Raw genomic sequence first — 26,263 nt, forward strand, 5'->3', positions numbered from 1 at the left:
ATTTTTTATTTAGTGGACATATATACATACGTACATACACATTGTGGGTTACACCTGTTGAGCACATTTTGACTTTAAATTATATTATTTATCTTATCATTTTTATGGCAGTACAGTGATTATTTTTTAAATGGCCGACAATGCCAGATGATGAGAGCAGGCTGTGAAGCCAGACCTTTCCAGGGGATGCCAGGAATAATGTTTTTTGTTTACATCGATCTGTTTGTCCTCTCCAGAACCAACTGGGCGAACAAAGCCGATCAGAATATTTTTCCAGAATGGGAGAAACCCAGGAGACTTCATACAGCCCCACAAAAACAAAGAAGACTGTGCTTCAGAAGATGTAAGTATGATCTAATGCAGAACTTTCCAGCCCCACCGAGGACACTCAAGTATCTGTTCCTGCCTTCTCATCTTTTAACTTTTTCAGAGCCAAACAAGTCCAGCAAGAGCTCTCTGGTTCCCGTGTAGGGGAACAGAAGATTGACCAAAGAGGGGAATTTAGAGCTGCAGAGTCAGAATTAATCCCGAAAGAGTCTGAATCCAGTTCTGGACAGAAGGCCCTCCCGGAGGCAGACCACAAGACTCCTTGTCCCAGTGCCTTACAGGAAGCGCAGATGGGGAGTTCTTTAAAGCCCGGCCTGGACCAGGAGAAGCAGACTGAGAACAGTCGTCGAGACAGCGTCGACCCGAATGGGGCCTCAGTTGTTTTCTGCCAACGTGAAATGAGTCAGGAGACAAGAAAGAGCAAGAGGGGCGCGCCAAGCGATGCAGGGGGAGACCTCCTCCCACGGCGGGCCAAAAGGACGTGCCTTGGAAGACCTCCAGCCACAATGCAAACACCCGAGCGCGACCTTCTTCCTCAGCCGCCGTTTCCTCTCGGCCAATCCGAGGCTCTCCCGGGCACGGAGCGCGAGACGACCACACTCGAAGCAGAGCGGCTCACTCCGGAGAAAACGTCCCACAGGCTCCCCCTCACAAGCAATAACACGGCACAGACAAACCAAAACAGCCTGGCCACAAGTCTGAGGGGTCTATCTGTCAAGCCGGCATCCTCCAGCGCCTCTATTAGTTCCAGATCCACACTCGGAGAGGGGGGGGGCGAAAATGTGCCTAGAGCCTCTAGATTACGACGCCTGAAGAGGTCCTGAGGGGGAGCCAAGCGACAGTGAAGATGCCTGACGCCACGGAGATGATGTTGTGTCAGGCTACGTGTTTACCTCACACGACTTTTGTACACGTGTCACGTTTTATTACAATGTCTGTCCTCTTTCACATGTGCTGTTCGCTCACACGGGGCCGAACACATCGCGGCCATTGATACACGAGTGTTTGAGTTACGCTCTGTCAAATACTTGAAGGCTTTGCCTCCACCCTAAGTGGTGGTCGAGAGAGACTCGCTAATGAAAGTCAAGAAGCTTTAATTTGGTTTTGTGTTAAAGATTTTGGGGATTTCAGACAGGCAGGAGCCACGAGTACGTCATGGCTTAGTCTGAAATACTGGCTCCTACGTGTCTGAAAACGCTCCAGTTTCCCCCGCTGTAGCTTTGGCCTGATTGATTGCCGTCTCCAGACATATTTCATCACCCCATTTTCCAAAATGTACTCATGTTGTTGGATTTCATTCATATGCAATTTGCTCAATGTTTAGTTGCTAAGCCCCCCAAAAATGTATATTTAAATCTGAGGGTATTATGCAGCTTGTGTATTGAACTTAAGACAGCATATGTGTGGCTGTTTAGACAGTGACATATCAGGGGTTTTTATTTTGTAGGAGCAGGACACGGGCGGTCTCCGGCTGGAGTGCAGCTGCTGTCGTTGCCCCGGCGCTCGACGGGGCGGTTTGATCGCGGCAGAGATAGAGCGCGGGGCGACTAGAGGGGCCAGCAGCCACTCACGCTCACATGTTAAGCCCAAAAATGTTCCACTTGATGACAAGTTTCCTGACTACATTACTCCGGAGAGGATTTTTATTTTACTGGAAAGTCATAAATTTGTTTTTTCCCCCTCAGCAAAAATAAACCTCTGAATCGATGTGGAAATGGGTTGAGTGTTTTCTGGAAGCAGCCTGCACGAAACGGCATGCAGATCTCTGCACACTGTTTTCCTCCCATTCAGTCCAGACTGGCTGATGGTCGTGGCAGGTTGACAGCGGCGGCCTGTCCAACCGCGAGGTTTCTAATAAAGCAGCGCTTGGCCGTCTGTATCAGTGAGCGTAACCCGAGGGGAGCAAATTCTGTCCTATCAGAGACAACGTGGTGGATTAGTGAAGATGGCCCCACCGCTTTAAGTCCTTATATGGTTTAAGGTCAGAGGTGTTGATAATCTCTTGCTTTGGATTTAATCCTTTTAAAAACAGATTCGGCGGAGAAGTAAATCTGAAAACCAGTTCTACTGTATAGCGTAGGCTTCTCGGGCACGAGAGCTTGAAAGGTTTTACTTAAAACAGGGGCAACATTGTCAGAAGATCATGAGGAGAAAGGTGCTTTAATACGAGGGATTGCTACTATGTAATTAGCTGTAAACACATTTGGACTGAGCTCTTGCTCCATGTGGATGTTTGGATTGATGAATCACAGATCGACGCGTCACTCGCTCCCCAGAACAAAGGCAACTTTAATTCTTTTCATACAAAATATTTAATAAATATGACTTTCAAAAATATATTGCCAGATCAACACAATTCTCAAGTTCATAACAGTCAAAAGTAGAACAAAATGTTGCCATGATCTCAAAGGGTTAACAAATGAGATAAAACATGTTTGTCTTTAAGAGCCTCATTTTTTAAAAAGGAAATTATTTTTCGCAGACAAACAAAGCAGATTCTTGCTGAGCAAGGCAGCGTATTCCATCCAATTCTGTTCAAGTACTCCACCTCCAGCTTGCATCACGCTGACTAAAGCACATGGGAATTTTGGCGTGTCATTGTTGCGACTTTTCTTGCTAGTTGGTGGATTTTGACAGCCTCTTAAAAAGGAGGTATGTCAATGGGTCAAACAGCTGAAGCCGCTGAAGTCTTTAGCCACTAGTGGCAAGCAATATGTCTGCCACCAAGTCGGTCCCATGCTTCTTTAGTGGTCCTAACCTCACTTGCCTTCCACTCAAGGTCCTGGCAACAATTAATGAAACGTCAAATGTGTGGAAAAGCAACAAAAAAAGTGTTTCAGGCCAAAAGTGTCCGTCCTGTCTTATTTGGAATTTGGCTTATAGAATGCTTTGAAATATTAAGTCATTGAAAGAAATGGTTGGCTTCCACAGCTATCAAAACCTTCAAACTAGACAGAACATATAAATAAAAGGGAATGATATCTTAAGGCTCTTGATTATTAAGTTAATAAATCAAATATACACAATGATTAATAAAAAAAAAGAAATTTACATATCTACACGTTCTAAATCGACATAAATTCTTCATATTGGCAGCAACTGCTGTCATTGAAACCTGTCCTCCCCCTCCCCCCGGAAAATAAAAAATAAATAATAAAGTTGATCTTTTTTTTTCCTCATTTGACAGTTGCTGAAGTCTAAAGCTGAAAAGGCACTTTTCTCCAAACAGAGCTAGAAAGAATTCAAACACATACTAAAAATAATTAGCTCTAGCGCTGAACATGTCGGGTAGTTTTAGTCATTGTACAACAATTACACCAGGAGCCCTTTCCATGTGTCCACTAAAAAAAAAAAAAAATGAAATGCAGGACACTTTTGCGACTAGTTCTACAGTGAAATGTATACCAGTGCCTATTGTTTCCAGCAAACCAAAGCAACCGTCACTGCCAGTGTAAGCCAGCTTGTCAAAACTTAAATTAAACACGGGGAATAATCGGAAAATACTGTGGGGTCACGACTGACACGACAGTTTGCCAACCACGCACGCCGAAGCTCCCCCGTGTCACCCACCACCGGGGCGTGAAGGCATCAGGCTTGGTTGCACAGCAACACAGCTGTCTGCTATACAATATAGTCCATCCGGTTTATGCTGTTTGCCGTCTCCAAGTCTCTGTTGTCCTGTTTATTAGTCCAATTGGGGTGTTTGGATGTGGAGTTGGGATTGGAGACGGGCGTCTTCTCGTCCCTCTCCACCAGTGTGTAAGCTGGCTGTTTGGCGAAGCGGCCCTTCTGCAGGTGCCTCTCCTTGTCGTCCTCATCCCCCTCGGGATGATTTGTCCTTATTTTGGCAATGATGGAGTTCTTGTTTTCGTAGTCTTTGATGGCCACCGCGAGGCCCACGTGCTTCTCTATAGGGTTTTTGATCTGGTTGAGCTGCTCCCGCACGTTGTTGGTCGTGTTGTCTTCGGCGCTGGGGGCCGAGGTCCCGCTGTGGTTGCTCTGTTTCCGCCGGCGCCGCATGCACCACAGAAGAATGGAGACCAGCACGAGGACCCAGATGACGATGAAGATGGAGCTGAGGAGGGGCACTAGGTAGTCTGACGCGGGAAGAGAACACGTTCACAGATTATATAGACAAATTATTATGGAATGTCATGTGAAAATAATAAATTCCCAGCAAAACAATATTCATCAAAGTGAATATTACATGAGACAAAAGGCTGAGGCTGCTTCCATTTGGCCGCGGCGGCAGTCTGCTGTCACCGCGTTGATGAATTGAATGGCGGAAACATGCGGGAGTCTTACTAGGAGTCCAGCCAGTCGCAGTACGAGCCAATCCGAAGCCAGGTAGCCAAGCAGATCTGCTTTTTTTCATCCTAGCTAAAGTCTGTTTAAGCTCCATTACAAACGACATGCGATGGCAGATCTGGGCCGCCCAGGTTAGATATAATTTTTCACGCAGGCATTTCTCTCTGCCTTGCTGTCATTTTCAGGGCTTGGCTCTATCTAATCTTTAAAAAAAAAAAAAGCAGCAGAATCCTCCCACCCACAGTGAGCAATTGTGGGAAACTTCACTGGCAACAAACGTTCTGAAAGCAGTGCATACCGGTTTTGCTGGCGCTTGGCACGCGCACTTCTACGATGGCGGCGATGATGGTGTTGTTCCCGTTGCGTTTGCTAACCAGGTCGATTATCCTGTCTGTGATCTCTTTGACGGGGCTCCGGTCCAAACAGTGATCTTCCGTGGACTAGAAGAGCCAAGAAGAAAGGGAGTTTTTAGAAATCTGTTGGTTTAGGTTTAAGTTCTCCATCTCGTCTGCCGTTAATCGTGTTTACTTTCTGTCTACCGACGACACAAAACAACAGAGCCTTAATCCACCGCGCAGCCCGTCAGAGCAGGTCTTAATGCTGCAGGCTGTAAATCAAACAGGATTCCTTTTCTTTTGGGGATGCATGAATGGAGGCAGACAAGACCTATGGCAGACTGGCAGTGAGAGGAGGTACTTACGATGCAGACGTGGATTTCATTGCTGGCTGAGAACGAGGGGTCACAGGTTATGGACACAGAATCCTCCGAGGAGAAATTCTTCACCGCGTACAAGCGCCTCAGCTGCTTACACACGTCCTCCACAGTTAGGCCCTGGACAAGAGGGGAGGAATGATGCAAATGTGAACGCGCACACAGGAAAAATGAGACACTCAATCGGGAAGAGCAATGAGAGCGAGCCCTGCGTTGCAGCATGTGGTTCGGCGTGGCCGGGATCCACCTCATTTAGATTAACGACCACCGGCTCATGCGCTCGTCACAATCTGCCGTCAAGCCCGTTAATCAACTGCCGATGATCCCATGTGGTGACGGAGTCGCCAGTGGTCCCGTTAACTCAAATCCATATGATCCTGACATTAATCTCGCAGTGCGGTCGGGTTAAGAGGGGATCGCTTGTGAATGCCCCGATTCTCAGAAACACAAAACTTGGGTGCAGTCAACAAAAAAAAAAAAAAAAAAAAACTGGGAGGGAAAAAAAATATTCCCGCATTCTTTCCCCCATGGAACACATTTAAATACATGGCTGAATTACCAGAAATCCTTTTGCCAGGAGGGATAGTTGAGCACTTCGGAAAACCCGATCTTTCACAGTTCTCTGCTCCCATTCATTTAGGAGCATGAAAAATGACCCTTAAAACCCCTTTAATTCAATCTCCCCCACCCCCCCCCCCCCCCCCCATTGCCTAGGTAACTCACTTGAGGCAGGGTCTCCTTGTTGAAGGTGAAGGTGATGTTGGCGCAGCTGTTCTCCTGGTAACTGGAGCTGGGGTGGCATTTGGTGGGAGGCGGGGGAGGGTTGGAGTGCCAGCACTCTCCCAGGTCCACGCAGGGTTTCACAAAGCAGTGGCCCTCCCTGATGGGGACGCAGCTCTGGCCTGACAGGCACCCACCTCGACCTTTGGCACCCAGATGGCAAGATGCAGGGCCACACCACATCTGGAGAGGAAAACACTGTTAAATAATGTCAGATTTAAATCAAAATAGGAAGATTAGGATAAAAAGAGCTGAAGAACTCCTCTTTGTTGAATATTTGGAACACCAGAGATTCAACACAGAGCCCAAAACCAGAATGCAAACAGATAAGAAAAAACTGCAATCATGGCACCAGGCTTCCAGTCACCAATAATAGTGGCTCTAATTTCTCTGTCAGGGGTTATGCTTCTGCCATCCACACAAAAAACACAGGAGCTTCTGTCAGCAAAAGCACATTGAAACCCCCACAGTCGCATTCATAAAGCAGGTGACTAGTGCCTTACAGCCCTAGATCATTTGCACCCTATGATGCATTTTCTCCTGGAGGGGAGCAGTATCAGTGAGGCGCCATTGTTCATGTGCTGGTTAGACTGGCTTGATAATGATAGCAGTACTGCAGGGCCTCTCCTGAATATCACCCAATGGGGCTTCGGCGCTGCAGATTTCCCACAGTGCCATTGTGGCTCTGAATAGAATTTGACACTCCCGAGACGACTCCTCCCTGCGCGAGCGTTGTTGTTGTGATTATGGCCCGACGTCTACCTGCGCAGCCTCTGAGCCGTGGACCGTTTGTTGCACCACAGCAATCCTCCCATTAGTAAACATTGCGGTTCCCAGTTGGACAAAATACTTTTCTTATTCCTACATTTGGTGGATCGAGTGTGTTCAGACAAACCTTGGTGCACAAAACTTTCCCATTCAAACACTGGCAAGTGTTGCAGTCTTCATCCCACTTGAGTCCGTCGGGGGTGACGTGGCCATTGACGGAGCAAGGTTTCCTTGTCACTGTAAAATACGGCCGCACTATTAGAAACGCATTACGGGTGTGCACGCGACTTGGATGGGTTCTCGAGTTGGCGAAGAAGTCTTACCTTCCTGACAGTGCGGTCCAGTCCTTTCTGCTGGACACAGGCAGCGATATCCGTTAATCTCATCAACACAAGATGAGCCAAGCGCACACGGGGAGGACTGGCACTCATTAATATCTGTCCCAAAGGAGAAGAGCGAGAGGTAAGACATGGCTCCTTTTGGGAAAATCGAGAGCACAGACAGAGCACAAATATCGGGTTAAGCAGTGGGCATACAAATCTAATTCCAAGGCCAAATTCACCAGGGGTGGGGGGGGTCATGTGTCATTTGAACAGTACATACATACACAGCGGTTAATATAAAAATAAAAACAAGCATGCTTTAAATCATCCCGAGCGCTTTTGCCCCATGCAGCCTTATTAAGAGGCAGCATCATTAGCAGGTATGCCGCAGCGAAAGGCTGGTGTTAACAGAACAAAGAGTTTGCAATGGGAAAGAATGTGGCCATCTGAAAGCCTTTAAGAGGGAAAACAATCTGTGTAATCAGTGTCAGAGAGCATTGCTGATTAGCTGTTGGCCTGCTAAGCCGGTTTCCCCCCGGGAACAGCAGCAGGGCCCGGCGGAGTGACACCGAAATGGCTCGGCCTGGCCGGCTGCCCAACGCACAGATAATTGGCTGGCTAGACCTTCCCTGCTGGAGCGAGTGAGATGGTCGGCCCGGGCCTGCTCTTACTTATGGCTCACACAGGGATCAGGGAGGAACGGGTCAATACTCACTGATCCGACAGTCTGGCCCAGCGAAGCCCGGCGCGCACTCGCAGCGGTACCAGTTGTCACCGTCCACGCAGGTTCCGCTGTTGTAGCTGTGGAGAGAAAAAAGGAAAATGGCAGATGTCAAGTTTATGATTCGGGATACCCGTGGGCTTGTTTTACAGGCCGAGCCATCAGCTTTCTTTAACATCAACCCGTGTCAGGCAGCAATTCACTCCCCAGTCAGCCATTTCTCTGGGGCAATTAAGACCAACGGACTTGTTGTCTTTATTTCAAACGTGTATATGCGTTTACCAGTGTGGCTCACTCCCACATTGATTAAATGAGAGCAGTGCATGACTGTTAACAAAAGAGTGAATCCCAGGAATGACAGAAAAAAGGGCGTATCCCGGCTTGTCAGCATTGACAAGAGGAAGCCTGCAGGTGAGAATCCATGTCGCAGGAGGGGAAACCTGTGCACGCCTGTAAAGTATACCAGGAAATGTTTGGCCTCCACACTTACCATGGGTGGGGACTACAGTCGTTGGTATCTGAGAGGAGAAAAAAAAACAAAAACAGAAAGGCAGCGTTAGAGAGACAGAAGGTAGCGAGAGTTTTGTTGTTGTTGTTTTTTTGCTTATCTGCTAAAGAGCACGTCTGAGCTTGTCTGTGCGAGGGCACCGCCCCCATCGCTCTGCTCCATTAACAACGCAGAGCTAACGATCGAGTCAGCTCTCACACCCCAAAATGAGTTCCAGCTCCCCCCCCCGTAACCACCGCCACAGACGACACCTCCACACCCAGATTCCCATCCCGCGCCGTTTCTCCCTCCCTTACTAAAGTCGGGGGGGGGGGGGGGGATTCAATTCAATTCATGTTTTGGAGTGCGTGCGTAACAGGGCAGGGATCCCGGGGAAATGAGGGGCTGCAGAACAAGCAGACATGTCACTGTTTGGACAGGAATGCAACAACGAGAGGGCAGAGACGGGAGTGTGTTGGACGAGGGGGAGAAACATCTGTCTCCACTTTCCATAGCCCCTCTCTCGCCCCCCCCCCTCCCTTCTCATGGCCAGCGGCAGCCAGGGAGGGAAGATGAAACGGGAAGAAAAAATACTGCAGTACAGATGGGATGGGAGAGTCTAAGATAATTAGATGCAGGACTTTGCACAAGGTAGCAGGACATCTATCATCCTTAAATAGCAGTACCTGTCCATCAATTTCCCATTCACAATTCAAGGTGCACTTACTCTGGGTGCATGTGGGACCCTCCCAGCCTTCCTTGCAGACGCAGGTAAACGACTCCCCCGTCACCACGCAGGTACCTCCGTTCTCACACGGGTTGGGAAGACAACTTGAGTTTTTTGCTGAAAGGTGAAAAGAAAGAAGAAAAAAAAAGTGTAGTTCTGTCAGTGAGTTTTCTCCGACAATTTTAAAAGAAAATTATCAGTAAAAATCCATAAACCGCTCCAGGAAATTAGAGTCAGTTTGGCTTTTCTCTTTGGTTTCCGTTTTCTCTAAGAGGAATCTGCATTCCACGACTTTGAAGTGCATTGTCAGTGCAATCAGGCGTTTTAAGCGGATGTCTGTCGGCACTCGCGGCAGAGGGAGAAAGGGGAAAGCAGAGAGATGGGAGGCGACGGAGCGTTGACAGAGTGCAGGGATAAAAACTGCTCGTGGACCTCGCAGATCTGATTAATATCTGAGACAGAGCTTTCCCACAAAACAAACCTCTGTCAGAGTTGTGTGTGTGTGTGTGTGTGTGTGTGCAGATGAAACATTGAACCAAATCGCTGTGACTCACCGATGTTGCACGTCGTCCCCTCCCACCCAGGGGAGCACTTGCACTGAAACGTGTCGCCCTCGTCGTGGCAGGTGCCTCCATTGTTACACGTGGCCTCGTCGCACTGACTTTCGCCTGGAGGGAGCAAAACAAATCCGCACACGCGTGAAAATGCGTAAACACACGCAAACTGCATAGAAGATTCGGTAATTATAACCACAAGCACATACCATGCACCTGCACCGACAGAATACACGGGTGTGGAATAGGAAAATAAGGTAAATGCTTCTTACGGGAGTGGCACGTTTTTCCTTTCCAGCCGTTCTTGCATTCGCAAAAGAAGTCTGTGACCAGGTCCCGACATGTTCCTCCATTATGACAGGGGTTGGTGCTGCAGTCGTCGATGTCTGGTGGAGACAAAGGATGGGTGTGTGATTTATGAGAGGAACACAGCCCATCAAACACCCGTCTACTGTTAAACCATGTGATAATCTGTCACACGGGGAACGCGTGGGCGGGTTTCCAGTTGCGGGGCGAGCGGCACTACTCACTGATCTCGCAGTGGTCGCCCTCCCAGCCGTCGCCGCAGATGCACTGGTAAACGCTGACTTTGTCGATGCAGGTGCCTCCGTTGCGGCACGGGTTGCTCTCGCAGTCGTTTATGTCTGTTTTGTTGTAAGAACGGAAGAAAGATGTGAGCTTGACCGAGGCGTATCTGGTCAAACCCAATCAGCCGCGTGCGTATCGACAGTCTGATCTTACTCTCGTGGCAGTAGGTGCCTCTGAAGCCTTCCTTGCACTCGCAGCTGAACTGGCCTCCAGCCTGGCTCCTGCAGCGGCCGTGCGGTCCGCACACATTGGACGAGATGTAGCGCTCTCCTCCTGGCGTGCTGTTGGACGCCACTGCGACCGTGCAGCTGTCAATCACTGTGGAGGGAAAACGGTTTAAAACGTGAACATTTGGCAATCCTGGTTTGAACAAAGAGCCTCTCCAAATCAGATGAGGAATGGAAATGTGTTTATAGCTAGTACTCACTCAATGAGAGCAAAGGTATGGTATATGTAATAACACCAAAGACTTATAGAAGAAATAAATTTCACTTCCAGAAGAAGAAAAAAAAAAAGTATTTGTGTAAGAACGTGGGGGGAGAAAGGAGGATAGGAGAAACAGCGTTAAGCCGTTATGCTTTCAAAAGCAATTTAGACTGATCTTGTTCACTCACTGAAATCTCTTTTTTCCCCCTCCTGTCTGATCAGGTTAGAGGAGCAACAGGACAATTCTCCCTCTAATCACTTATTTCTTGCCAAGAGCAGAGAGAATCTCACCGTCTGGTATCGGACTCCGTGGTTGGTCCGCTCACTTAATTACACACAAAAATGTGCGCATTCGTTGAGGGGGAAAGAAGAGGTGGCCCACCAAGTCGTTACAGAGAACACACACAGTGCGTTCAGCCTTTTGCCAGATTTGTGAGGAACTCAGGAGGGGAGAATCATTGGAAAAGATTTGCTTAGGAGATTGAAGGGGTGGGGGGTCGGGGGGGGGCTTCATTCAGGGAGCTACACTCACAATAAAAGCTGCTGAACTTGGCCAAAAACTCTTCAGCGCACAAAACTAAAATATAGGTATTTGCCCTAATGGGAAAAACATGGGTGTTCAGGCAAATGGTGAAGCCCTGAGGTGCAGATCACCTTTCAAAAAGGATTCCAGAACAAAAAAAACAAAACAAGAGAAACTTTGTTATTGCAGGAAGGATGAAAGGTACCTTTACACGTGGTGATGCGACAGTGGTCTTTGAGATGAGAGCAGTTTTTGCCTTCGTAGTCCTCTGGGCAAGCGCAGAAGTAGTCCGTGGCCAGGTTGAAGCAGGGCGCACCGTTTTGACACGCGTTGGGGGAGCAGTAATCGATATCCAGCTAGGGCAGAAATGTAACGGATTAAGAGAGCCGTGAACCTGGCGGCCGACATGATTTCTGCTACGCTGAGCAGAGCAAAACCCGCAGCATCCTCCCAGCAGACCGTGCCAGGAAACAACACTGAGAAAGGGGGGGTGGGAAAGGCAGAGACCTAGAAGCCGTCCTCAGATCCTGGGCTTCAGCACTGAGGAATGTATCCTGCTGCAGCCAGGAGCAGCTTCAACAAAGCACTCCCTTTTTACAAAAAAAAAAACACTGTGGAACAGCAGCCATTTAAGAGGGCGGAGCAGGAAAAACTTTGCAAAAAAAACCCCAAAGATACAGCAATGCAAGCAGAAAGGCAGCCGGGGGTTGAGGTGGGTGGGGTCGGAGGAGCGTCTCACCTGGCAGAGATTTCCCGAGAAGCCCGCCAGGCAGAGGCACTGGAAGCCGTTCACCTCGTCCTGACAGCGTCCGCCGTTCAGGCAAGGCCCACTCGCACACTCGTCAACGTCCCTCTCGCAGTGCTCGCCGGCGAAGCCAGGGGGGCACGTGCAACGGTAGTCGTTCACCAAGTCCTGAGACGGGTAGAAACCGGGGAGGGGGGGGGTGTCAACATCGTGACGTCACAGGTCTGATGAACTGCTTTGACGAGTCCAAACGGCAACCGTCAAAGCGGAGAGCGGCAAGCCGACCACACAGGGTCAACTTCACAGCTCGGCCATTATTTCAACACACTTTCCTGGCACGGCCTCAACACAATTATGTTTATGGTAATTCAATCTAGTGTGGTCGAGGAACGTGTGTGTCCCTCCCTTAAAAACCCCTTTGAACCCACTCCCCTCAGATTTGATTTAAGAGACGAATTCCACAACAATTCCAACGCCGTTTGGGAGAGACGAGTTAACAGCAGCTATTTAAACAACCCCGATCAATGTCTCGAGCTTCGACAAGAGACAATAAAAAACAAAAAAACAAGCTGGCAAACAAAGCAGCCACGCCACATAAAGTGAGACGGGTTACTGACAGGCGTACCTTGCAAGTTCCTCCATTCTGGCACTGGTCCTTGCAGTCGTTTACATCTGCACGGAAAAACAAATGAGGATTAATTCTGAACAGGTTGCATAAAAAGTCTTTAAAAACAAGCCTTTGCTCCACCCCCCCCCGCAAGCTAGAGGCCTTTAAAAACATAGTCAGACTTCAGAGAGCTGCATAATGGTGGCTGCAGAATCAGTGCAAGTGTATTGAGCAATCCTGAGTGCTGCCAAGCGAAACTGGTCCTGGGATGGTCGCCACAGTCTCACACAGGGCAAATAATGATTCAGCAGATTTATTTACACAGGGGCGGAAGGCGTCACTTGTCCAACTGTTGGCTTCACGCAGTCATACAGCAGCTTTAATCTGGACCGGAGCGACACCGCTGTCCACAGTCGTCTCCGACAACCGTCAACTCACCGATGTCGCAGTTCTGGCCCGTCCAGCCGGGGACACACTCGCAGAAGTAGCCACCAATCAGGTTGCGGCATGAATTGGCGTTGACGCAAGGCTTGCTGTCGCATTCGTTGGCATCTAGAGGGGGAGAGGGGGGGTTAGTTGCATGTGGATTTGATAGACTTCACGTGGTGGAAAGAAGGGGGGTGGGGGGCAGCGTGTCTCACCTATCAGACACGTCTTCCCTGACCACTGGGAAGGACAGTGACATTTGAAGCCGTTAACCAGATCCTGGCAGGTTCCGCCGTGATTGCAGGGGGTTGGAGAGCACTCGTCAACATCTGAGCAGAAGAAGTCAATTGTGGTTACTCGACGCCATCCCGCTTCACGAGGGCACTGACTGTTAGTGTGTGCAGGTGGGGCGAAGTCTTACTGATGGTGCAGGAGGGGCCGCTCCAGCCCGCAGCACACTGGCATTCGTAGCCTTGGCTGGTTTCTGAACAGCTCCCCCCATTGGAGCATGGGTTGGACAGACAGGCATGTTCCGCTACAACGAGGGAGAAGGTTTTTGTCACTGCAGTAAAAAATCCACGGCCATAGTCAACGTGGCCTGACGTTGCAAACAAATCGGATGCAAAAATGCATCTTGGCTCGCCGCACCCCTCCGCCTCGAGTTCAGCTTCCCTCACCGGTCACCTGCTCCTCACCGACCCAGAAAAAACCCACCCGATCTCACCCTCATTATCCAGCTGGCAGACCCCACTACCAGGAAATCAGCTTTCATGCTAAGTTGACCTGACCAACGCACCGTGACCTCCCTCTGACTCACCGCCATTCATCAGAGAGGCAGCACAAGATGAGAGACGAGTCAAAGGGCGAGCGGGAGAGAGGGGGGGGGGTCTCTGCGCGGGAGTTTCTCCTTTACGGACGGGTGGGTCTCGATTGAATGAAAAAATGATTCACTCTGGGAGTAACTAGGTGGTTGGAGGTGGTCAGTATCCCGTGGGGGGGGGGGGGGGGGGCCGCGCTGCACTCTGGGGGCCTCCGTGTTACAGTAGATTGACGTATCCCCTGACCTTCTGTTACGGAGGCCACGGTTTCCTGACATCCCCGCAGTTAAGCTGTCAGCACCCTGCGGGGCTCAGATTTAATGAGGAAAAAACCATCATCTCCATGGTAAGTGTTTGCAGCAGCTGAACCTTAGCACCACACCCATCCGCCTTAAGTGCATGAGGAGCGGAGGGACGACAGGCCCCCGGGAGATCAAACTGGTGGATTACCTGACTCGGGGGCCACTCACGCTGGAGTGGAAACACGATTATTGCCGAGTTACCACCTCCTCTGATTACAAACTCAAGGCACCTCTGACCTTTTGTCTGTACGCTCAGGAAGCCTAGAACCTACCCGCTTACTATAAGTCCAAGCATGACTTCAGGACCCCGCGAGATTACATCTGGTTATTTTGATAGTCTAAAATAAACAAATACAAAAAAAGGGGAAGTTCTGGCAGACTCCATTTTGTTTGCCACTTACATTTTAATAATAAGATGTAGCAAGATGACTTCAGCAAACAAAAATGTAGGAAGCTTTAAAGGGCTTTCAAGAAAATTCAGCATAACGAGGCAGAGGTCGATGCAGAGGAGCACAAGATGAGTCTTTTTTCATAATGTCACTTAATCTTTAATTTGAGCCCTATTATAATGATTCATTTCACTTGGAAACTATCTGACAAGCAAAGCAAAAACAAACGATCTGTAAAACCAGAGAGGTTACTTTAAAACGGTCTAGCAATTACTTTTGAAAAAAGAAAACATCCGACACTCACCTCTCTCACAGTTGGCTCCAGAGTAGCCCTCAGCGCAGGTACACTGGTACTTATCAGGTCCTGTGTTGATACATGTTCCTCCATTCAGGCACGGCTGATGGGTCCCACAGTAGTTCAGATCTGTAAAATGATTAGGTTTCACAGAGCTTTAGCATGGTTCTCTCACAACACTGGTCGCGCCTACAATGACTGCAACTGAAACGAGAGATAACAATTAACCTTTATCGCATAGATGGCCGCCCCAGTTGGTGTCACACAGGCACTGCCAGGGTTCTCCGCAAGTGCCATGTACACAGCCAGGGTGGGGGATGCACTTGTCACAGTACTGGCCCTGCCAGCCATACAGACACCTGCAAGACACACAGAGAGCCATGCAGTCAGCCTCAGAAGTGAGGCGATTCATATCAGCCCAAATACACACACATGCCACAGGAACACATGCAGAACATTCACGCAAACAGTCCCAAAGAGGTCACGCAAGCCCTGTGGTACCCAAGAAACGCGAATATCTCCATCTGCCACATTCCTTCACAGGCAATACAGCAATAATCTGAGTTTAATTAACTAATCATTAGCATATGCACAAATGAAACAAACAAAGAACCCCTATTCTTGCCCTCATAAACAACTCTGCTGCGTCTTAACAGACCACAAATTAATCTTAAGTAGCGGGGTGTTTATGCAACAGCTTTTAATCACTTGGGGACAGCGGAACAGGACTATTTAGTCTGAGCACACCAAGTTACAGCCCCAACGGGACCTGTAGCACAGCTAACCTTAAGCATGCGGCCAGACGCTCCCTTTAACAACACTCTGCCTGTGGCTTGGCAGTGCCTTTCATGGACCAGTGTTTGGCTGCGGCTCTGCTGCTCGTCCCGGTTCCCATGAGTCAGAAGTCGGGCTCGTCAGGCCCCGGGACGGCGGAGGGGAGCGCAGCCCGCCGACCACTGAACCGTCCAGGTCCATGATTACACAGATAACGCTGACCTTTTCCCTCCACCAGCTCCATGACCAAAAAGACCGCAATCCAGCCGCACTGTTAAGGGCGCTCTTTAAAAAGTGGCGAGGTGGCGATATAGTCGTTGGAGCCTGCGGCAGGAAACCGCGTCCCTCTGGGGGGAAGGGGGGGGGGGGGGCGCCGCGCTGATTACCCCCAAGGAACGGACGGGCTGTAAAAATAGACAAAGTGCCTAAGCAAACCTCGGCCTGTGATTGAAGAGGCTATTCTTAAAAGTGTGCTAATCCTCTCCATGAGAAGGATCAGGATACCAAATCATTTACAATTCTTACACAACCTAATTAGTCTGGAATGCAACATAACAACAAGATTTTAACCTCTTTTTCAGAATCCGGTGCAGCCACCCGGGTTTCACACCGGTGCGGTTACATTATCAGAAACACTGAAACCTGTGGCCATCGCGGCAGACTCAAAGGAGCCATTGAGCAGCATTAGCTGCGGCCCTGCTGGCATCAAGGTGGCTGCCCGCGCCTGCAGCCAATGTTTGCGTGTGCGGCTGTTGTGCAACACTAGGCAACAACCCATCGCTGGGAACCTGCTCACTGACTGCAGCCGGTGGTAAAGCTTGCTTGGAGAGTTTGTTGGCAGAGTTCATATAAACAGAGTTGATCCCAGAGCTTTAAACATGGCCACACCTGTGCGGGGACTAAAGCAATTCCATCTCTTGTTCTGCCAGTGGCCACACAAGCACTTTAAAAAGAAACCCGATGAAGTGGAAAGCTTGGGAAAAACAACAGCGTTTCGGGCCGAAATTGAGCAAACCTGATCATCCGTGTGCTTGAACTACGGCCAAATCAGACAACTAGGAAAGCAACCCGGGCCTGAGCTGTGGGGAGAGTCGGGAAGCGCCGGGCCTCCTCCAGGATGAGGAGGAGATACAACGGTTACTGCACACAATGCCCCGGCTCTGATATGCATCTGGGCCCGGCTTTTCCTCTGGCTGTGTGCATAAACAGCATTAGGAAGCCATTAGCTACGCAAACAATACACTTTAAGGCTCATCCGAAGGTTCCATGCCATGCAGGCCGATAACACTTGCCTCGTTAGAGGGGAAACGCATTTCCAACACGACCGCAGCCGAGCCTTCTCCCCTTTTCTGAGACTGGCAGCGCTGCTCGGCCCGCAGCTCCGCTAGAGCTCTGATGCCGTCTTTTGGCCAGAAAACCCAGCACATACAGCAAAAGAGCCATGAAATAACTGGGGCTTAGACATATCGGATGGATCCACACCACGGGCCTCTGACACACACTGCTGTGTGTGTGCGCATGTGCGAACCGCGTTTGTGAGTAAATACGTCGTGCGGACACTTACTTGCATTCACCTGGCTCCTTACATGATCCGTGTTCGGTGCTGCAGCCTTGTCGGCATATAGCTGGAGGGGGAAAAGAGTATTGATCACTGCACGGTAACTTCATTCACGCGTGGCTCCATTCCTTTTAGCACATTTTGGTTGGAGCAATAAACAAACTAATTGCTACCCAATACGACATTTCAGCGTGCGAGAGGCGACACCGCTGTTGACAACAGAGCTCGCCCTGCCATGTGAAACTACTGACGATTTCCTGGTCATAAATGAAAAGCTTTATCTGTATGGAAAGAGAAAAATAAATGCTGCGGGAATTCGGCAACAAAGCCTTCCATTCAATTCAGAGCATGCAGCATGAATCACAGATTAAAGTCTGGCGGCTAGTTTTGCAAGACTCCATCGTGGGAAAAACAGATGCGTCTCAGTCTTGCTCATCTTTTCCATTTCTGAGTGACATCATGCATCGCCGCAGGCTGCCGTTGCGTCAGGGCTCACCTGTGTTGCAGTCGGATCCGGACCAGCCTTCGAGACAGGTCTTGTTGCCGTTGTAGTCGCACGTGTAATGGCCGAAGAACTCATCCCTGGGCCGACAAAACTTGTTGCAGCCGAAGCCGTAATAGTGCTCGTCACAGCTGACCCGGATCTGGTACTCAAACTGGGCCACGGGGCCGTTGTGGGTCAGCTTCTGCCACTGGGGGCTGGGGTTGATCATGCCGGAGTGAGACGCTTTCTCTATCAACCTCCCATCTGCACCTAAAATATACATTTTGACACGGTCAGCATAACACAATATATTCATCTCCTCCACTTAGTGTTCATTGAATGTTTCTTCTAAAAAAAAAAAAAAAAGATGACATATTTGGGATCATTGGGAACCCAAAAATGCAGCATAAATTTGGACAGAAATTGCCAAATGTGTAATTAACAAAACAAGCGGAAGAAAAGTACAAGGAGGAAGTGCCTGTAATGAGCACTTTAAAACACGTTTCCCCCCCGCTCACTCTCCAACTGTCGCTGCTTGGTTTCTGATTCTCAGGTTTACAGTTTGAGGACATTACAGGTCTCAGGTGTGGCATTGTGAATCTGCTCAGGCGAGGACAGAACCGCAGCAACCATAAATTACAGCAATGCCAGCGATGCCAGTCACTGCAGGCCAGCGTGCCATCAGCACTTTTTTTTCCACATACACATTTTTGTTCCAGCAGCAGTCAAAACAAACTTGCCTCAACTCTTTTTCACACACTTACAATCTCCATCTATCCTTCAGATGGGGAGCAAAGGCACAGCGGAGGTTGTGCAACACTAAAGCAGACTTAAAAAAAAAACGAAAACACAGATTTATTTTAATGCCAAACACGAAGAGGTCACGGCTCTGTCAAACAGGCCAGGGGTGAACTGGTGTCAAGGGCTGTAATGAGCCACGCACACGCGCACGCTACTTGATATCTAGATCTTCCACCTGGGAGAGAATGAAAAATACGTCAAAGCAGTCATTTACTGGCCTCCCATGAGCAGAGGTGGCTGACCGCTGGGTGAATGGCTCCTCAGTGCATGACGCAATGCCACGGAGCAGGGGGACAAGCCGCTGTCATTTATTTACCGTGTTGTGCGTACGGGCGGGGGTTGTGGGGGCATGCATGCTGAAATCACGGTGCCCGGTAACATTTCGCAGTGGTCTGGAATCCAAAACTCGAGCTGTGTGGCATTTCCCTACCAACTGCTGACCTGCAGTGTCAGGAATAGCACATCCTTACGACCTGCTGCCCGGCTCGGAGCTCAACCTAAACCAAAACACCACTTTCTAAAGCCTACAGACGTCATGCTGAAGGGCACATTTTAGATTGAGCTCAAGAAAAATAAGGTGGGACTTCCTTTGAGTTAGGTAGATTTGAAATGGTGATTGGGAACCCGTTGGGATATTGGCAGCAGGCGGGATAGTCACAACCGTGAAGGCATCAGAGCAGTGAGCCGGCCTGGTGGAGCTCAGAGGGGCTTAACCAGCTTTGCCTGTGTACATTCAGGGGGCTTTTCACACCAATGCCCTAATGGCTCTCTGGGAAGCGGCAAATACAGCAGAAAAGACCAAAACGTTGTGGACCTCGAACAGACCGATCGCCAGCGAGGCGGCGGGACGGAAGGAAGACCGGCATGGTTGGCGAGGGAAACCGAAGCGGGCGACCGGCATGTTGACAACGCGGCCTTCCCTCGTTCACGGCAGGAACACCCACAGAGGCAACTGTAACCTGCGGGACGGCACAGCTCCGAGGCCTTGCTCCGCCCCCCCCCCCTCCTCCCTGCCTCCCGCATCGGGCCTGCAGGGCGGCCGGATGAACTCTTGGTTTCACGCTCCAGCGACCGTGAGACAGACCTCGACCCTGGCTGGCAGCACCTGCCATCAGTCATCGGCTAAATGAAAACATTTTCATGGAGAGAAGGGGTGGTGGGGGGCGGACGGGGGGGGGTGCATGGAACCCCCCCCCCCACCTTTGCACTCTTCCTTCACTCTGTCTGCAATCCCCCCCTCCCCCTGCCCTGTGCCCCCCCCTTCTCCTCCCCCGCTTCCCTGTCCTGCTCTCCCGCCTCACAGGCACCTGTCAACACACTGTCTTAACACAGACACACACGCACACCCAGTGGAGCATGTGGAAGAGGGCAGGGGGTTCAGGAAGAATAAACTTCCTTTTCTGACCTTCAACACGACTCCTCCCAGACGTTGCCTTGAGGCAGGAAGGGGGGGTGTGGGGGGTGAAAGAGAGGAAGGCAAGATGGAGATGCCAGACAAGGACAAAATACTCACCACTGGTTTCGTTATTTGAGTCCAAGGCTTCCACTATCAAAGTGTAGGACCTCTGGGGAAAAGAGAGAAGAGACACAAGGTGCGTTAGCAGGATCATGGAGCAATAACAAAACTATTAAACAAAACTACCGTTCAATGAAATATATTTCATCCAATGTACTGTGCACCAACAGTTAAAAGCCAACACGAGCCTTTTCTCCTTTGACATCACGTTACAACTTTACAGAGTGAGGTAGTCTATTATGGGTCTGGGTTTAAATGGACTAAGGGATGCGCAGGTCTACCGTGGTAAACATATTGTTTAATACTTCAAGGCAAATGAAAAAGTACATTAACATTCAGCGTTCCTACAATCTTCTCCAGACAATTGATTTCCGTCTCTCCTCTCATTAAGAAACAGCAGAACAGAAGCTTGTTTTACTCATAACAATGGTCCTGTTGATCTGATTAAGAGAGGATAAGCTTGCGGTGGTGCAGAGTTCTCGGCATCGATTAGTGGCAGCTAGTCTGGACTAGCTGGACACCCACCCAGCAGGAGGGTGACTGACCAAAAACAAGCCAGATATAGCATGACTGATGGCTGGATGAAGCACAAACAAACAAAAATGGCATTTAGGAAAGCCTGTGTCAACCTGCAATACTTTGGAAACGAACCGCTTGTAGAAATATATCTTTTAACGCGGCGCTGGCAGTTGGCATTAGACCGCAAACTGTCAGTTCTACTTGGCGATGCATGTGTGACTTTCTATGTGATGATACTTTGTAAACCCCTTGGCACCATTTGCAATAAAGAGTAAATATTTTTTTTGCAAAAAAGGCTTCCTGGCAAAGTCATAATATGGAAGACAAAAAAAAAAAAAAAAAAAAGCTCAGGTGAGCGACGCTGAGGCAAAAAGGCAGAGAGAGAGAGAGAGCGAGAGAGAGAGTGAATGAGTGCTACACTGGAGGGCCTGTCTTGATTTCAGCACTCCCGAAAACGCTTTGTCTGATTCAGGGTCGGTAGCGCTCACACCGATATCCGCTTACACGTGCGCGCTGCCCTGTGCCACAGTCCCGAGGGAGCGCACAATGTGTCTGCAAGCACGCATGACAGTCAGTCAGAGAGAAAGTATGCGGTCGTGAGAAAACTTGAATTCCCTCAAATCGCCCAAGGGTCCACGGGGGGGGGGGCGAGGCCTACTGGTTACATTCGCAAAAACATGCTGGCCCTTTCAGCGCAACGGGGAGGCACAAACCGTCCCGGGAGGGACGGGGGCGTGCTCACTTTCCGGTGAAAGAGAAGGCGGTGGGACAATCACTCCTGAACCGTTTCTCACGGCCGTACCTTTTATTGACAGTGAACCAAACTTTCACAACAATCAGCGCCTCCATTCTGGGAAACACAGTGCGCATCGTCACGCCGTACCCGGTCTCTAATTGGCCGCAGTCGCTTCACACAGAGCTCGAGTGAGTGTGCGACTATGGTTGACTGCGTCCACCCCGGATCGAAACATTTTGGGGGAGCGGGGGGGGGGGGTGTTGGTTTGGGGCAAATCCATGTGACAGAGCCCGCGCAGAACAACTCCCATGCATACGAGAGTGGGCGTCGTGGTGAGCTCATCCTAAAAGACGGGAACGCGAAACAACACCTCACATTTAGCGTTAGTCATTATTGCCACATTCAAATTGACGTAGTGACTGAAATGAAGTTAGAGGAGAAGCGGAGAGAGAATTTGTATCAAAGTACATTTAAATCCCTTTATTGATCTCAAACGACCTGAGCTGTTCTGAACAGCGCGTTATCGGTTCGTTCCCGGTCGCTAGGAGCAACCGCACGCCTGCTACACAACAAACGTCCCTCCGTGTCTGCGGCTGATGGAGCCGGGGGTGGAATGATCACGTTGTGGCAGATGGTTGTCTACAGAAAGGGCATTAAGTTTAATGAGCTAGTTTTTTTTTTAAGCTAGTAACTGCCTGAAGGCACATCTGCAACAACATAACATCCAGATCTTCCACGATTTAGACTTGCCTCGACATGGAAGCTTGCAGCATCATCACACCACAGAATGAAGGATTGAAAATAAACTTAACACCCACGCACTAAAATTCAAAAAAAGACAATAACCCAAAAGCCTTAGCTAATGATTGCAATTTGTCCACAACAAGTAAACTACATCCGATGAGCCACAGGCTTCGTACGTGCCAAAATTGTTGCCTTCGTGGCTCGATCCAACAGGGAGCTTCGCCGTTACTGGCGGTTTGATTTCCAGACCAAATAACTGCTTCCAGGCAGTGAGACACTGCCTCACTCCTCATACGCCAACACGCCATAACTCTTTGGCTGTTATCAGCTTGGAACCATCCGCCACTGCCAGGTTGCCTTTTCCCAGGCTCCCAGCTGACTCACAACTTCTTTGAACTACGGAGCGCGCAAACACACACACACACACACACACACACACAAGACACGTCCAAGTGCAATAAGTGTGGCCATATGTCTTATCTTTCATGGCCAAGCGGACACTGTCCAACAGACGAGTAACATACGCGATACAGATCATTCCAGTGGAATCACAAGGACTTGCCAAAGAACACTGCTGAAGCCTCGCAGTAGGGGAATTTTCCAGATACACGCACACGCACACACACACACACACTTACAGGTCACTCGACCTGCCCTCTGCTGGAAATGGAGCCGTCTGACGTACTGTTAGGAGGGGAAGTTTAACAAAAAGAAGAGAGGCGAAAAGCCAAAAAAGGTACGAATGCGGACACGGCCTGATTAGAACGGCGTGGGCCCACGCTCACTCAGCACATGTAAACAGCTCAGTCAAAGGGATGTTGTCCTTCCGTATCAGTTTCCCCTGAGTCAATCACTTCAATGCTATCAAACCCAGATCCAACCAGTGATTGGGACCGCTAGGTAGCACGCCCCCGTTTGCCATAAAACCTGAGGCTTAGTCATAAAAAGACAAGCGCTATAATCACCATCAAAGCCCCTGATGGACTGGGAGGGAGGGAGCAAATAAATGTGTTGTTTGGCAGGAGACTTCCACCATAACAAGAACCTCACCATTGGCCAACTAAAACTCCCTCAGAAGGCAGCATCTTGCATTTAACTAAAAGGTGCAGCCAGTCGCGGGGTCACTTATCATTTAGGGAAACAAAAACAAAAATAGGGCATGGAAGTTGAATTTTCTATGCAACAACTGTGATGAGCAGAAGAGCGTCAGGCTTTAACATTACACTGACAAAACACGGCAAGTACGCCGACTGAGGGAGAGAGAGAAAAAAAAAAGTGAGAAAACATTTCTTTTCCCACTTTGACGCGAGTAAATTGCACTTAACTGCACATTATGTAAAACAAACATAACCGCCTCAGCTGTAAGCAGCACTTACCCCGAACGCTGAGCTCAGCGACACACCTGACTTCCAACCAATCACAGCGACGCCTACCCACATGCCACAGGTGAGAGGACCTGGCAGCATCGCCTTCAGTTAAAGAATGAAGGATATTGGAAACGTGGGCATAATTACATGACGTTTTTGCAGAATTAATGCTACCGCGGCTTGAGAAGTACGAATAGTCAAGAACGGAAATGGTAAGAGAGCAGAATCACCTCTGAAGGATTCACCCAATCCAATAAAGAAAGCTCTCATCTTTGCTTGCATGCTCAGGCGGACACAGAAGCAAATGTCACGACTTGCCCGACTTCACCACTGCCGAGTCTACCACAACTGCTCCCTGTTGCTTGCCCTGCGCCGGCATTACTACCTCCCTCATGCCCCGTAACCCTCAATGCAGTCACCCAGGGGACACCATTGTCCTTCTCTGCGGAATAAAAAGGACGATGCCGACGTCAGGTGAACGTGCCAACGCGAAGCGGTTGGCGGGCAGACGCCTGGCCGTTGCCATACCTGATCTGACCCCGAGCACATGTGTGCAGCCTCATTAAGTGCAGCAGTTGCTGTGGGTGGCGAGGTTAAAGCGATGAAATGCCTGGGGTCCAACCGAGCGTGACTTAAACAAAGCCCTTGGCCCGGACAAGAGGCCAACTTCATGCAGCTCACAAGAGAGGATGAAGGGAGGAGGGGGGGGGGGGGGTGGTGAAGAAAAAAGAAAAGGTTTCATGAACTCGGGAGTACCCAACATCCCAAAATGCACCGCCATCTGTCCACAGCAGCCAATCAAACAGTGAGAAGGACAAAGAGTGATATCATACCCGACCTGACAATTGTTAATGTGCAGTGAAGTAAAGCACTTGAAGTGAAGGCACGAGAGGATCCGTTCTTTCTCTTAAAGCTCCAAACTCCCGCTTTCTACATCACGCTGACTACACAGCACATCGTTTTCTACAAATTGCACGGGACACGGCGCGGCAGCCGGCCCTTTTGGAACAAACTTCATCACGTATTGCCAGACAAGAAACGACCCACAGGTAACAACGCGACTCACAAAGCCATCGGCACGCAACCATCCACTCATTCCACGCAGTTTGAAATCACAACAACAAGAACTTTTCATCCGTTTAGGGGTAAAAATAGGCCTTGATGTAATTGGACACACGCATACCAGCGGAGGGGTTTGCGGGCCAAGCTGTGGGGCCAGCCAGTCTGTGTCTTTTGTTTTTTCTTTCTCCCCTCCACTACATGGAAATGCGCTCCAGCATGGCAAATCACGTCTCTCACAGAGCTACAACTCTCCCACAGACTTGTCAGGCCACATTTACTTACTCAGACACTTAAGGAAACCAGAAAAAAAAAGGGAGGAGGAAGGAGGTTTCACTGCGGAGTCACTGGGCCGCAACGCGAGCAGCTGCCAGGGAGGCAGGTCGGGAGGACACATCGGAGGACACATCGGAGGACACAGCTCACCCACCTCTCGGACGTGATAGCACGAGCCCGACGAGGGGAAAGGGGATGTACGAGGCTTCGTTTCCCAACGCATGTATGACGGAGGGACTAAAACGAAAATGAATGAAATAATGGAATGTTTTACGTACGTCAGCTTGTATTTAACGCAACCAAATGAAATCGGGGGGGGGGGGGGGGGGGGGGGGGGTCATATTGACTCGCGACACCGTTTTAACACCTTAAACACTGTTTGGGTAAAACACGCGCAGGTCTGGGCCGAATGGAGAAAAACACATGCACCTGGTTAATTGGCGCAAATAATGAGTAGACCCGGGGGTCCCTCCTCAAAAGGATCATTGTCAGAGAGCGAAGGAGTGACAATGACTGGCAGACACTAATTGCACATAACTGCCCTGAAAACACTTTTTTTTCTTCGCCAAGAAGACGAGAGAGAGAGGTTTTTTTTTTTTAGAGGGGCTGGGGGTGTTTAAATGTCTCTTCCACTCACCGGCCAGGCAAAACTGAAGGCCAAAACTATCCTGGATCTGTCATTCCGGACAGGGCTCTTGAAAGAAAAGGTATTCCCTCCGAGGGCCGGCGTAGATCCCATTCCGAAGCTGCAGGGCCCCGCGGCGGAGACCCTCGACTGGTATTCCTTCAGGCAAACTTTGAAAAACGTGTCGCACTTGCTGTCCCGCGTGCACTTCCTCTCCGCCGCGTCGCGCGGGCCGTCGCAGCACGCGCCGCTCAGCAGCTCCCCGTTGGCGTTGTGCATCGACAGGACCTGCAGCTCGAACTGTCCCGACCCCTCGGACACCTGTTGAGGACAGAGGAGTGAGTGCAAAACGGGAGGACCCGGGGAACCTCGTTCGAAAAACACATGTACATGAAAACAATACAATAATAATAAAAATAAAAAAAGGTATATTCTTCCGTTGCACCAATCTACACACACCTTTGCATGACGCGTTAGCATAGCCGCGCACGATAACGGCGACTCTCGTGCAATCAAAGCACATCAAAACAGCTGAACCAGGTGACCCCCGTCCCGCTGTCGCCCCCCTTTCCCTCCCGAAAGTAATCCACGTACCTTCGCCAGAAAGCAGAGAAGGAAGGCAGCGACCACTGAGCCCCGTCTCAGAATCATGCCTCCGGACCGCTGTTGCCCCTCGCTCGTTACTGGTCGTCTGGCCGACGCACGGCACCAGAGCTGCGCTCGGAGTGAAACATGCACGAGTAGGGGTGTGCGGGGCCGGGGGGGCTCCTCGATCAGCGGAGCGCAGGCTTCCCGATGCATAGACACACTCGTGTTCCAGTAAGTCCCGGTCTGCTCTTCCGCGGTATCCGACGGCTTCCCCTTGTTTGAAGAAAGTTTACAGAGAGGACCATGCGGCAGCCGAGCCCACTGCTGACTGACTGACTGACTGACTGCTGGCCGGAGCTGGAGCTGGATACACAAGTTCAACAGGGGAGG

The 26,263-nt window shown here is 49.9% G+C and overlaps 2 protein-coding genes across 4 annotated transcripts in view; one reads left to right on the forward strand and one right to left on the reverse strand.

The window, feature by feature from the left end:
* Window positions 1–2,042, forward strand: part of slx4ip (SLX4 interacting protein) — a 28,411-nt gene extending 26,369 nt beyond the window's left edge. For all 3 annotated transcript variants that reach the window (XM_040179368.2, XM_078104059.1, XM_078104058.1), the window contains exons 7-8: window positions 237–343; window positions 431–2,042. In XM_040179368.2, coding sequence (XP_040035302.2) covers window positions 237–343; window positions 431–1,151 — 828 coding nt within the window. In that variant the 3' untranslated portion in view covers window positions 1,152–2,042. The remainder of the gene's footprint in view (window positions 1–236; window positions 344–430) is intronic.
* A 556-nt stretch (window positions 2,043–2,598) lies between these two features.
* Window positions 2,599–26,263, reverse strand: jag1b (jagged canonical Notch ligand 1b). Its single transcript, XM_040178808.2, has 26 exons — window positions 25,880–26,263; window positions 25,298–25,606; window positions 19,957–20,008; window positions 17,655–17,912; window positions 17,165–17,225; window positions 15,055–15,185; window positions 14,836–14,955; window positions 13,444–13,557; window positions 13,238–13,351; window positions 13,035–13,148; window positions 12,615–12,661; window positions 11,984–12,157; window positions 11,450–11,600; window positions 10,449–10,613; window positions 10,238–10,351; window positions 9,980–10,093; window positions 9,708–9,821; window positions 9,154–9,270; window positions 8,430–8,457; window positions 7,934–8,019; window positions 7,219–7,332; window positions 7,023–7,132; window positions 6,071–6,310; window positions 5,336–5,467; window positions 4,934–5,075; window positions 2,599–4,424 (listed from the first exon to the last, which is right to left on the reverse strand). The coding sequence occupies exons 1-26, from the start codon at window positions 26,084–26,086 to the stop codon at window positions 3,949–3,951; spliced, it is 3,804 nt and encodes a 1,267-aa protein (XP_040034742.2). The 5' UTR covers window positions 26,087–26,263; the 3' UTR covers window positions 2,599–3,948.

The sequence above is a fragment of the Gasterosteus aculeatus genome, chromosome 6, assembly GCF_964276395.1.
Source record: "Gasterosteus aculeatus chromosome 6, fGasAcu3.hap1.1, whole genome shotgun sequence".
NCBI lineage: Eukaryota > Metazoa > Chordata > Actinopteri > Perciformes > Gasterosteidae > Gasterosteus > Gasterosteus aculeatus.

Bases quoted from the DNA above. Each gene is read 5' to 3' on its own strand.
- jag1b (XM_040178808.2), bottom strand. From the start codon at position 26,086: ATGCATCGGGAAGCCTGCGCTCCGCTGATCGAGGAGCCCCCCCGGCCC. The intron at 7,133-7,218 runs GTAAGACTTCTT...CGTATTTTACAG, and splicing joins TGGACCGCACTGTCAGGAAG to TGACAAGGAAACCTTGCTCC. The intron at 6,311-7,022 runs GTTTGTCTGAAC...TTTCCTCTCCAG, and splicing joins GGAAAGTTTTGTGCACCAAG to ATGTGGTGTGGCCCTGCATC.